The 14554-nt window shown below is 33.2% G+C and overlaps 1 protein-coding gene across 2 annotated transcripts; it reads left to right on the forward strand.

The window, feature by feature from the left end:
- Positions 1-7767: 7767 nt before the first annotated feature.
- On the forward strand, positions 7768-10642 carry LOC120352047. 2 transcript variants are annotated; one of them, XM_039431494.1, is made up of 4 exons: positions 7768-7874; positions 8523-8705; positions 8955-9485; positions 9713-10642. In XM_039431494.1, exons 1-4 carry the CDS (start codon positions 7769-7771, stop codon positions 9886-9888), a joined length of 996 nt encoding a protein of 331 aa, XP_039287428.1. In that variant the 5' UTR covers position 7768; the 3' UTR covers positions 9889-10642. The 2 variants fall into 2 exon arrangements, with proteins under 2 accessions (XP_039287428.1, XP_039287435.1); XM_039431501.1 differs by lacking the exon at positions 7768-7874 and adding an exon at positions 8184-8320.
- The last annotated feature ends 3912 nt before the right edge of the window (positions 10643-14554 follow it).

The raw sequence follows: 14554 nt of genomic DNA on the forward strand, positions 1-14554 counted from the left end.
ATTGGAAAATATAGGTAGTTTTTCTGTCATATTAGTCCCATTGTCTCAACAGCCATTGAAGATACATACTTAGAAACTCATATAACATTTTATTTTATTCAAATTGATTTACAATTTCAACATCATACGCAAATCGCAATGACTGTTGCAGCAACACAATGCGTTATAAGCTGTTGATCTCAGCATAGCTTTTTTATCAATCGTTAGAATGTTGTAAAGTCAAAATGAAAAGAATTTTTTTTTCTTGAAAATCTTGAGCACTCATCTCGAACACTATAAAATATATTGAAAAATGTGACGGATGAATGTGGTTGAAAATTTTGTATCGAATAGTCATGTTCGCAAGATGTATAGTTTTCGAAAATAATAACAATAACAGAAAAATGGTACCTTTACACCGGCCCCACCCCTCAAGCTCAGAGGATATATGTTTACCTCATTTCTAACCAAAATAGTATTGTGGTGTCTAGAAGTCCCCAAACTCTATGCCCTCTATGCCCTTTTTGAGCATTCATTCATTGCATGGACTGTATATTAAGTGAGTAATATTCTATTTTCAGATCTCCAGAGGTATCATATGTCGTTTCCAAATTAAACTCATTGAGAATGATGCAGTGGGTGAGGCATCAACATTTGCCACCCACACCTCACACTTTGGGGGATGTGAGGCAGGTCTTAAAGGCCGACCCACGCCTCCAGAGAGCAAGGGATGGGAATGATCAATTTTACGTAGATGAGGTAGATGAAGGCAGCTTAGCCTTCGTTAGTCGCTGGACTGTAGAATTCCTAGCTCAGCATCCAGCGAAAGCGCAAGATATGTTTATTGATGGCACATTTAAAATTGTTCCAAGAAATACAAGAGGATTGAGACAGTTATTGTCAATTCATATTGTTTTCATGAGTGTGGTAAGTACAAACAATTTATAAGATTCAATAAAAATCGATGCAATCTCGAAATTACAATAAAGCCTTTTCAATCAATATTTGAAATAAATCATCACCTTAAAGGTATTAAACACAATTATTGAAAATATCACAAGTTAAGACAACTCATGCGATTTTGAAGAAAGCAATGTTACCCAAAAACAATAAACTATAATATGTACCCTACCTTCTATCATACAAATCAACAATAATAATCATATCATAAACCACAAGGTTAGTGTTAAAGAATCCATTGCAGAGTTGACTGTATGGGCAATGTTGACTCACAAATTGGTGTGATGCATTTTTTAACCATTCCTTCATCGCCAATATTACCCAAACCTCAACAAGATGTGATTAAAAACTGATTTTCAAGCTAATTGTTAGTGTAGGCTATTTTAAAAGAAAAATAAACTTTTTTGGTAAGTCGAGACTCATCTAAATGTGCTGTAATTGAAAAAGTCATTATTCTGCAAGAAACTAGAAAAATAAATATAATTAATTCTTACTATGGCTTTTGGAACGTTGATTAGTTTGAAACTATGCTCTTTGTTTTGTCACTAATCCAGTCATATAACATATTAAAGTATATGAAATTTTAAATAACTTAATTAGTGATCAATGCATTTTTGAATCCAATTATTCAAAACTTCATTCTCCTCACGTATGACTTATTGCCCAGAATCCGTCATTAACAAGAATTGCTTTTACAGATGTACCCGGTGGCCACGAATGCCACAGCCCAAACCTACTGGGCCATTTTGAATTTGGTGAAGTTTAATGTGGTAACATGGGCTGTGGCACCTGTCACCACCGATTACAAGAGGGCTTTGATACACGGTGTGCAGAATGCATTTCCAGCAGAAGCACATGGCTTTTGGTTCCATTATTGCCAGGCAAGCTTTCCACAATTTAAAGTTTTGTTTTGTGTCACTTTTTACACTACTTGTTGCCCGACCAGAGAGCAATCTGCGATCTCATCGGAATCTATATAACCTCCTCTTAAGGCTGTGCAAAGGCTGAAAATAAACTTTCTACTGGTGATATTTTTCAAAGTTTTTCGATTTGTATAACATTAAGCTATCAAAATGAAAAAGGTTTCTCAGGAGAACATTTTTTTCCCGATCATTACGTTTTGAAATATGAGAGCTTAAAGTTAAACTTTTTGGGACAGACGATTTCAAATTCGGTAAGAGATTGATCAATGCGATTCAGAGTATATATTCTCCATGGTATTGTTGATTGAAAAAAAATCAATTTTTGAGAAAGTTATTCAATTAACTAAAAATACCTTTCAGTTGAGTTATTTTTGGTAAATTGAATAACTTTCTCAAAAACTAATATTTTTGAAATGTTTTGTTTTATTCAATCAACAATACCATGAATAATTTATCTTCTGAATCTCATTGATTAATCTCCTATTGAATTTGAAATGTTCTGTCTCAAAAAATTAAACTTTAGGCGCTCATATCTTATCTCCTGAGATCGTGCTGGGTAATACATAGGAATATCAATCAGAAGGTTTTAAAAGAAAAATATAGTACACTGCTATTCCACTTCAAGTGTATCTCTTCAAAAATGGAAATCTCAGCTTGGGAACGTTTGCAAAAACATCTACAATCAGTGACAGTAATAGTGAAGATAACAGTGAAAGCACAATGGATAACCCCCTTATTTCAAGACCAATTGCGAAACATCACCTACACATAATGCCTGAATATACAGGAAACCCAATAGAACTACTTAGCTTTCTTGAAGTTGTTGAAAAATTGAAAATGACTATTGTAATAATCGTATCGCGGAAGCAGCAGACAATCATTGGATTCTCCTTCACTATTGTAAAAACAATTACATGGACCTGCTAAAGATGTAATCCTCAACAGTACAGTAGATGACCTCTCAAATTGATTGATGTTTGAAAACAACTTTGCCGATAATAGGACAGTAGAACAATTGACTATGGAACTGCTTGCTATGAAATCACTCCAAAAAGAACACCCTATTCAATTCATAAATAGACTGCAACAAAAAAGAACCGTGATTATCTCAAGACACAAACTCGATGGACTAATTGGTCCAATTCTTGAAACTATCTCATCTCAGTTGGATAAACAAATTGTAATGATTTTAGTCGAAGGAATCAACCACCAGCTTGGAGCTCACCTACAAACGCTAGGAATCAAAGACCTCAGTGATGCAAGACAGGCTATTATCAATAAGAGTAGTGCTTATTTGAAACATTTAGGATTTACTACTGATGTAACACAAATGAATCAAACTTTCAGTAAATCTGAAGGAAAACAAAACTCGTCAAATTCCAATCAAAATTCGCATCTGAAAAATTTCCATCAGTTTCAAAACCAAAACAATTCAAATCAAAGAAACTTTTCTCAATCTCAAAATCGTATAAAATATATCGTGATTATAAAATTCGTACACCCGCTGGTGAATCTAATAGTAAAAGGTAGAATTTAGATGGACTTTTCCCAAATTTCACTAGTAAAAGCTTGAATTTAGATGGACTTTTCCTAAATAGGTACCAATAGTTAAAGATTGAATTCAGATGGACTTTTCCTAAATACCACTGGTAAAAGGTTGAATTTAGATGGAGTTTTCCTAAATACCAATAGTTCAAGGTTGAATTTAGATAGACTTTCCTAAATACCACTTGTTAAAAGGTTGAATTTAGATGGACTTTTCCCAAATTTCACTAGTAAAAGGTTGAATTCAGATGGACTTTTCCTAAATACCACTGGTAAATGGTTGAATTTAGATGGACTTTTCCAAATTCAACTAAAGTGCGAGATAAATTACTTTTAACATGAAGATGAGAAACCCATTTCTCCCTCCACAGTTTGTAGCATAGACACAGATGGACATCCTGCGCACAATTGGATGCGCCGTGTCATTTTGCTTCATGTTCTTGTGATGAAAACATCTCGGTAACATACACAAGTACCAATATCATCAACCCCTACCATAAGCTATATTGTACCACCTAGAAATTAGATCTAAGTTAGTAAACTTTAATTTGTAATTTCATTTTAATTTTTGTAATTTTTGAGTGTCCCAAATTTATTTTTTCGGGACGAAAAAACTTAAGGAGGGAGGAATTATGTAAACTTAAACAATTGATGTGCTGACTAGTATTTTTGTCAGTACCGCTTAGTGTCGCTCTCAGCGCGCTCATTTAGTTAGTCTACTCCAGCCACTTGATGTGTTAACATATATATATATATATATATATATATATATATATATATATATATATATAATATATATATATATAATAATCCCAAACTGCCAAAAGTTATGAAATTGTCCATGTTCAGGATGGAATTGGGGAAAACATTATGCCACATAAAAATACAGAAAGAACAAAAAAGAAATGAAAGACTTGAAAAGAAAAAAGAAAGAGAAGAAATGAAAAGAAGGCAGGTAGAAATGAAAGGGGAAGTTAAGAAAAAGATGAAGAGACATGACCAAGAAGAATTTTCATCTGAAGAAGATGAAGATATGAGGGAAGTAGACCTTATGAACGACTCCATGGATGATCTGGATCTGAATGGTCTTATACAACCAAGAACTCCAACTCCAAAAATGAGGATGAATTATTGAAAGAGCCTCAAGAAGGAAACTTTGCCTTAATCAGCTTCCCAACTGAAATTGCCGGGAAAAAAGCTCATTACATAGGTCAAGTTTTGAAATTTACAGAAAATGGAGAGATTGAAGTTTCTTGCTTGAGAAAAAGTCAAAAGTGTAATAATAAATTCATATTTCCCAATTTCCTAGACAAAACCATTGTTGAGAAAAATCAAATTATATTCATTTTAGATCCAATTGTAGTGACTGGCACAAAACGGCAACAAGCTTCAGTGACCTTTGAAATAGATTTAAAAAACTATGATGTTCATTAGCATCTTGATTGATTCAAAATTGCACTAAATTCCAGCTCTGAATTGTATCATAATTATGTATTTATATTCATATCAGAGTACTTGATTTTCATATAACATTTTACTATAATAAATACCTAAACAACTTATTAAGCTCAACTAAACTATCATATGCATGAATAACACGACAAAGATTAAATTAAAGGTAAGTGAAGATACTAAAGTTAACCAATAATTCAATAGATTTTTTAAAAGTTGGAAAAGTCATAATTGGTCGGTAATTGGTGCAATCTTCATTTTTTGATGAAGGGAGGATGTTGTATAGAGTTGGGTAAAAGTCTCATAAATAATGAACAAATACATGAGTAAATGGAATTGACAATAATTGAGCAAATGATAACAATTGATTTCAGGCAATAGAATGCGAGTTGGCTGGAATGGAAGAACCAGAAGGAGGATGGAATATGATGCTGGAGTCAGCCATCTTCCAGATTACACATTTCTAAGCGTTTAGAAAAGCTCTCCAAGCATACGTCATCCAGGAGAAGAGGCCAGTTATGGGGGAGAGCAAGTACTCCATTATCCTAATACATACAAACTCCAGTCCCAACATTATTGTAAACAGACCGCTTCCGAATTGGGGATTCGCCAAAAGGCAGCCTCAGGAGAGTTCAATTGATGTAATAGTTCATCCATTCGCAGCTTCCTGTCTTCAAGAGGAAGAGGATTGATGATCTCTGTAACTTTTAATTTTTTATCTGTAGTTTTATATAACTATTTCTTTATTCTCTCAATAACACAGTAATTCAGCAATTCATTTTATCTAATAAATTTATCATTCTTTCATTTATTACAATTTTTTTAATTTGATTTTTTATTTAACACAATTTGATGTAATAGGCTATTTTTGCTCTAACATTATAATGTAAGTAAATCATAGAGTTTCTCTCTATGAGTACTTTACCATGTTATGAGATATCGGATGGGCATGTTAGTTTGTCGGTCCCGGCTGATATGTATTTTTCGTGAGCCCATGTAAAGTATAAACAAAATACTTTGAGTTTCAAATCTTTAATCCCTGAAGAAACCCATTCGTTCTCCAATGAGAAACTTGCAATTGTGAAGTGAGTCAGCTCCATCAATCAACATCACTTTAACTACAGAAATCTTTCGCCAATGAGAAAATCAAAAGTGTGAACTCGACAAATTTCTCTCCAATGAGAAAAAAATCAAGTTTAAACTTCACTATAGCAACAACTTTTTCTGCAACAAGAAAATAAGTGTGTACCAAAGAAACCCACAAGTTTCTTGAACTCTTCTTCAATGCAAAACCATGATCCAGTATCATACCATAACCATATCCAACCATGCAGTCGGTTGATTGGATAGTGAACATCCTCAATCACATGACAGTTTAATTTGTTCTATTGGTATATATTACCAATAACTAAAATTAGAATCAACTAGCCTAATTAAAAATTAATATAGTTATTTAGGTGTTTGAGGTTTTTTTAGGTATTTGAATGATTAATAATACGAGATAAGTAAGACACAATTTTTTGGAAATTTGATTAATCAAAGTATCCCATCAAGTGTATGGAGACTGAAGTCTATTCAATTGAATATTTCAATATCAAAAAATATTGTTGATTTATTGCAAAAAAGTCACTAATTGCAATTTATGTGAATTTTTACTTTTTGACGAAAAAGAACCTCACAACAGAACAAATGAAGAATATTTGGATTATGTGAGGTCTCACATTGAAAGTTTTCCTGTTATAGAGTCCCATTACTGCAGAGAACAACTCAAAGAAAATATGTTTCTAAATTATCGATTTCCAAAATGTAAGAACTGAACTTGGAAAGAATCAAGGAAGTTGGTAAGAGCTCTGTTTTACTTGCTGTCTATAAGCGAGAGTTTGGTAAAAGTCTCAATAAATAGTAAACAAATACATGAGTAAATGGAATTGACAATAATTGAGTCAATGATAATAATTGATTTCAGGCAATAGAATGCGAGTTGGCTGGAATGGAAGAACCAGAAGGAGGATGGAATATGATGCTGGAGTCAGCCATCTTCCAGATTACAAATTTCAAAGAGTTTAGAAAAGCTCTCCAAGCATACGTCATCCAGGAGAAGGGGCCAGTTGTGGGGGAGAACAAGTACTCCATTATCCTAATAGATACAAACACCAGTCCCAACATTATTGTAAACAGAGCGCTCCCGAAATGGGGATTCGCCAAAAGGCAGCCTCAGGAGAGTTCAATCGATGAAGTAGTTCATCCATTCGCTGATTCCTGTCTTCAAGAGGAAGAGGATTGATGATCTCTGTAACTTTTAATGTTTTCTCTGTAATTCTATATAACTATTTTTTATTCTCTTAATAACACAGTAATTCAGCAATTCAATTTATCTAATCAATTCATCATTCATTCATTTATTATTACAATTTTTTTAATTTGATTTTTTATTTAACACAATTTGATGTAATAGGCTATTTTTGCTCTAACATTATAATGTAAGTAAATCGACTGGAATTTGTCTCTATGAGTACTTTCCCATGTTATGTGATATCGGATGGGCACGTTAGTTTGTCGGTCCCGGCTGATATGTATTTGTCGTGAAGCCATGGAAAGTATGAACAAAATACTTTGAGTTTCAAATCTTTAATCCCTGAAGAAACCCATTCGTTCTCCAATGAAACTTGCAATTGTGAAGTGAGTCAGCTCCATCAATCAACATCACTCAACTACAGAAATAAGAATATAAAGTGTGAACTCGACACAATTCTCTACAATTAGAAAAAAGTGAGCAAATTCAAGTTTAAACTTGACTATAGCAACAATTTTTTCTGCAAAAAGAAAAGAAGTGTGAAGCAAAGAAAACCACAAGCTTTAAGAACTCTTCTTCAATGGAAAAACCATAAGAACCAGAAGGAGGATGGAATATGATGCTGAGTCAGCCATCTTCGAGATTACAAATTTCAAAGCGTTTAGAAAAGCTCTCCAAGCATACGTCATCCAGGAGAAGGGGCCAGTTGTGGGGGAGAACAAGTACTCCATTATCCTAATAGATACAAACTCCAGTCCCAACATTATTGTAGACAGACCGCTTCCGAATTGGGGATTCGCCGAAAGGCAGCCTCAGGAGAGTTCAATCGATGAAATAGTTCATGAATTCGCAGCTTCCACTCTTCAAGAGGAAGAGGATTGATGATCTCTGTAGGTAAAAGTCACAATAAATAATAAACGAAATTATAAATTCAACACAATAAAAAAACGTTTTCAGAATGATTGCTGATGGAGACAGCAGTGTCTACAATTGCATTGTTGGAGCTAGACCTTACAAAAATCTGACTGTAAAAAAAATTAAGTGCCGAAACCACATGCTGCGCAACTATTGTAACAAGTTGAAGGATGTTAATACCACCAGTTTGCATAAGGATCTGTCCAAAGAGGATAGAGGACTACATTATTGAAAATGCGTAGGATACTAGGAGGTAATTTTGTTAAGCATTGATAGTTTTCTAATAAAACCCTCTTTTTATATAACATTTTGAATGTTCAAATCTTTTAAATAATCAAGGTATTTTCATTTATTTTAGATTTTTCAATCAAGAATTCTCATAAAATAGACATCAACAACTATTTTTATAAAAATATGATCAAGATAAGTAAATTGACAAACTTATTTTTTGACAGGTCGCATTATGAGGCTGCGGACTGCAGTCAAAAAAGCTATCCAACATAGAAAAGTTGAAGAAGGAGAAATAAATGGAAAGGCTGAAAGACTAAGGCTAGACATAGTGAACGGACCCAGTCATGTCTTTGGTGAGCGTCTTGACTGCAAAAGTCGAGGATATTTTTGCAACGGTTCAAAAGAAAGTAAGCATACTCATTTTTTATATAGCAATAGCCTAATACATTTCAAAAAGTTTTTATATTGTCATATTATTATTACCGTACTCATAATAGTAGGACTTCATCTATAACTTAGTTCATCTAAACTAACATTAATCATAACCTTGGTCATTAGTACTTTTTCAAACATGGAAGAATGAATATTAAGAGTTATTTATATGGCTAAATAGAGATTATATTGAGTTATTATAAAAATGTTTAAATTTGTTACAGATGAAACTTACAATATTCCAGAGATGAAAGCAAGTGGAGTGTTATATAAAATCATGGAAGCTGTCAATGTTCTAGCTGATCATAGCAGCCACCTCATTTCCAACGTTGATAGCAACATGGTCGAACACTACAACGCAGTTGTGGCGAGATTTAAGGGAGGAAAAAGAATTAATTACATTCAAAAAGGCTCATACAGGATGAGATGCGCTGCTGCTGTGGTCAGCCACAACACCAACCAGCCATTCTATAAGCTGCATAAAACAATGTACAAAAGCAGCCCTGGCCTTTACGCCAAACAATTTGAGGTCAGACATATGGCAAGTTTAGCGAAAAGGGCAGAAAGGAATAGATTAAAGCCCCGAATCAGACGTTGTTTGAATTTCACGTCCAAAGTGGGTGACAGCAATTACGGACCTATGGCGAAAAAGCCCGATATGGAGGATGATGTGTACCAGAGCAAACTACAGCAACACATACAGACTCTTCAGAAGACGATGCAAGAAATTCAACAAATTGAACAAAATACAAGAGGTGAGAGTTAATTCTATTTACTTAATTTATGCACATTTCGAGATAATACATTAAAGGAATAGACATAAAAAACAAGTAACTCTGATTTCCATTCAATAACAAATGCTTTCAATTATTATGATAAAAATGATCATTGGTTTTGTAAATATAGTAGCCTGCATTCACTATAAGTAATTATTTTGTGCCTCTTTAAATTTCAAAGCATATTATTGTTTCCTCCATTCAAGGTCAAAGCAACAGCCAGGAATGGTTCGAAGAGAGAAGGACCCGACTAACGGCATCCAACTTTGGGCTGGTGTGCAACCGGAAGCCAGACTCCAACTGTGTTCCAGTGGTGAAGAAGCTTCTGTATACATCTCTGATCTCTCAACTCGCATTCCATAAACTATGGAAGAGCAAATGAGGGAGATGCTATAAGCCAACTTGAGCCATTACTTGGAGTCACAGTCCAGCCTTGCGGTTTTTTTATTGACGAGCAAATGCCATTCTTGGGAGCATCTTCTGACGGCCTCATTGGGAATAATGGCATTGTGGAGGTGAAGTGTCCATCAAGTGGGGAAGATATCACACCCGATGAAGTTATTGAAAATAAGATTGGCTTGGTTGTAAAAAGTTCAAAAAGAGCAAAAGCAATGAAAGTTACCAAATTAAATGAAGTCACTGTTATTTTTATCAAATACAAGGGCAGCTACATATAACGAAAAAAGTACTGTATTCTTGTCATTTGGACTCCAAAAAACCTCAAAACTTTTGAGATTGAACGGGATGATGAGTTTTGGGAAGAAAACATGAAAGAAAAACTAGAAACATTTTACATGAAATGTTTACTTCCCGAACTCATCGATCCAAGACAGCATAGAAGTTTGCCAATTTGTGAACCGGAGTACATTTTGCTGGCTCAAGCAAAAAAACAAAAATGAGGGATTACAATCTGGTGTTGCACTTTCCTCGCCATGATCCTTGTCGCTCAGTTATAAATGCTATTTATTGTATATTCTTAAAATTATTGTTCTTTTTTTTAAATTTTATAAGTTTTGGAATTTTGAATTCTTCATATGTTTTATTTTTACTTTTTTCATAAAAATATTTGAAATCTTTGTATTTTTCATTTTTGAATTAGGTGTTATTTTTAATGGAGACAACCCGTTGTCTCCATTGTGAATACTACTTGCACTACTTGTAGGCCTACTTGTGTATACCTCACTAGTATGTAGGCCTACTCATGCTTTGCAACTCCTTTGTTCTAGAAGTACTGTATTTACATTTTATATGTGACTATTGCAATCAATTGTTATTAGTTGATTCTGAGGTCTTCAATTAGCTTATTTCATTTACAGCGTTATCATTTTTATTTCAATTCTTAGGTACAGCACATTCTTCAAGTTAAATTATTATTCTTCGTAATTTTTTTACTCGCTCTTCACAATAGGCAGGGAGCTTTGCTGTGTAGGTAATAAGCAAAGTTAGTAGACAGTAAACTGCCTTCTTACGTTGGGTAATAAGTACTTAATAATCCAGCTGTCAGTTGAAATGTTTTTGATAATGATAAATCATAACAATTATTGTTTTTCCTATCCACTTACAATTTTATCCTGTTATAATCTCAAAAATGATGAAAATGAGTGAGTCAGTTTCATTGGTCAACAAACGCGATCTGTATAATCTGTAATATTTTTGTACTACTATAATACTACTATATCTGTATTGCTTGTATTTTGATAACCGTTCAAGATATTTCATGTTTGGAAATCTCTAAAATCCTTACATGTGAGTTTCTCCTTACGCATGAGATAACAAACTATAACTTCGATTTTTCATAACTATTTCAATGTTGAAGACTTGCAAATTATTTCAATCTCCTCTTTGCAGCAAGCCGAATATGAATATTGATGATAGAAATGACATTGACACTGATGATGGATTGACATTGGAAATGTCGTCGTCATTAAAAAGTATCGAATCGGTAATGGGGATTATTCCCACTATTATGTTTTATTACATGTAATTAACTTGGATATTTATAGCATTACTATACTCTGTATATTTATTATATTCCATAATAATCTTTTGTATTATTCTATCGGAATAAAATTCAATTCAATTCATAGCACCCAAAGGATTAAAACATTTATTATAACGAGTTTTCATTTATATTAGAACAACAAATAATGTACACCATGGTACTATAAATAATATTGTCTATATTACTATAAATAATATTGTCTATAGTACAATATTCCAATCATAGAAGTTGGCGGTAAAGGACGTCAGAGTGATGGAGGTACTTTTTCTTCATCCTCATTGTATGAATGTTTGGAAAGTGATGAATTTAATATGCCTTATGATTGTGAACTGCCCATGTCGACCATTAAAGCACCACATGTAGTGATAGCTGACGAAGCGTATCCATTAAAAGCCTATCTCTTGAAACCTTATGCAAGAAAAAACCTTACCCCAGCAAAATCTACATTCAATTACAGATTGTCACGAGCTAGGCGATGTATTGAATGTGCGTTTGGTATTTTGTATGCTAAATGGCGGATTTTGGAAAAAGCAATTGATGCTTCTGTTGAAAATGCCACTATAATTATAAAAGCTGCATGTGTTCTACACAACGTTATCAGAGACAAAGATGGAGAAAGTGATCCAGTTTTCAGAGAAATTCAGTTCAATGCTCGCTATGGTGGACCTCTCCATGCACATAAAAGAAATAATCGTTTTACATCAAGAGCACAAATAGTGCGGGACAATTTTGCAAACTATTTGAAAAGTCAGAGACTACTTCAAGGAAACTATGACTAGTCACGTGAATCTTTTAATCAAACAACATGAGGACATAAGGAAACTATATTTTGCTCTCCTGACACAATGTAAAAACGCCAACAATAAAGTTGGTCAAAATAACTTACTTATGTTAACACAAATTCATGTAATTACAGCCTATTTATATTGAACTTCTATCTTTTTATTCTGTGCAAACAGACTGCAATGGGGGGGGGGCGACGAGCTGTCTCAAGGCTGGTTCGTTGACATTCCAACTTATCTAAATGACCAGTACTATTTTTCTGTTCTCCCTCGAACACAGATACTGCAGTTCCCGAAAACTGAACTGTATTGTTATTATTTATTTATTCCATTTAATCAGTTCTTGTTGTAACGTGTATTATTTACATGATACATATGAACAGTTATATGAACTTGTTATATGATCAGTGGAATTGCTTGATTCCAGTGTTGATATAATGTGAAAAAATATCATTAGATATATGTGTGATAAATATGATTTAATCTCAGTGAAAAGGGTAAAAAGCGTGGACGATTATAAAATGACAGTGAAAACACCAAATATATTGACATCTTGCTATTTTATTGCAGTATTTTTTTACGTTATTAGTTGATTCTTTTGTTTTGAAATTTGTTTATTTTTCTTCAATTCCTATATAGTTTAATCTGAGAGTTGAGAGACTGAATTCAAACTTCATATTGGAGTGTTTTTATTATATTATAATTCTATTTAATTTAACGTAATTGTTCATTCATTAAATCAAAACGTTATTGACTGAAATAGTTGGATACCACGCAACCTTGTAAATTGGAAGCGAAAAGCAATCTATAAACCTTGAAACACAAAATTCAGTTTTTGGTAATTGTATTTAACATTTCAAATTTCATGTGTTTCTCTACTTTAAAGATGAATATGTATTATAATATATTTTTTATGTTAATATTCCTATAAACCTACAATGTACTAAAATAAAATACTTAAGCAAACGGTGAAATTTCTAGTTATTATGGAAGTGGCATTCACAAGATAGTACAGTAAATACTAGAAATATCATTACATTTTGAATTTATAATCATGCAATACTTGAATATCTGTGGCTGGATGCACATAAGATGGAAGCCCATTTTTTCAGTTTTTGAGATTATATACATCAATTTTCTTGTTTTTCTATGCTCTTTTCATTCCAACTGGATGGAAGTCCATATCTCTGCTAGTTTAGGAGATTCCTGATGTGAAAAAGATAGATGTCACATGTACGCTTTTTTCACAAGAGATTGATGTCCAGATACATCTTTAGGGCTTGATTGAGTCTTGTTACAAAATGATGGTAGTCCATTGCATCTTTCGTGCCCAAGAAAATTGTTAGTCATAGATGTCACTAAAGATGGAAGTCCATTTCAAAAGATGGATGTCCAGAGAAGATATATTTCAGAGGCCGTGGCACTGGACACCCATCTTCTGGAACCAGGTTTATTGCGTGCAGTTTCTGTGTCTTTACATGACAATGTTTTCATCAAGAACAGAAAAAATTATCCAGAATTGTAGAAAACTAAATGCAATTAAGAAGAAAGAACTTCACGATAAAATTGAAGGTAAGAGACATTGTAATACATACATTTTGTTCCACAAACCTTTCTTGAATAGAAGTCATTTGGAGATTTAGGCCTAACCTCAATTTTTCATTAGATGTAGGCCCAAACATAGTAAAATTTGTATTAATTTTTATAATTATCCATCACATATCAATTCATTGTTAATTTGATGTTTAGTTTTCGGTGGTTGATTATCCAAGGGGAATGAAATAACTTAATTTGAGATATGCTTGAGTTTTTATTGGTAAATTAATCATTAGTGATTAACATGAAAGTGATCACAAAAGTTTTGGTACCGTATCTTCTTTCCATTACTACCACGGAATTTCCATAATTCTGTTGTTTTAGCTAGGCTTTATTCCATAATTCATTGCAAATGAAGGGTCTGATTTCTAATGTAACATATTCACAAAATCATCTTACTTATATGAGAGTGTTCTGATGAAACTCCTTGCTTCCTGACCAATTGAAAGTCAGTCAAGAAATTACATAATATTATTTTCATGTGAACTGATTTCATGTTTCCAATTATTCAATACGATAGTAGTAATATTTTTTTCTCAATTTCTGTTTCAGATGATGGAATCTCTCTGTCTTCATTATTGAAGCATAGTAAAACAAAGGAAGCGGTGGAAGCAGAACATCATACTAACAATGTGAGTTCTTCTGATAGTTATGTTGTGGTTGCTACT

The sequence above is a fragment of the Nilaparvata lugens genome, chromosome 1 (genome assembly GCF_014356525.2).
Source record: "Nilaparvata lugens isolate BPH chromosome 1, ASM1435652v1, whole genome shotgun sequence".
NCBI classification, from domain to species: domain Eukaryota; kingdom Metazoa; phylum Arthropoda; class Insecta; order Hemiptera; family Delphacidae; genus Nilaparvata; species Nilaparvata lugens.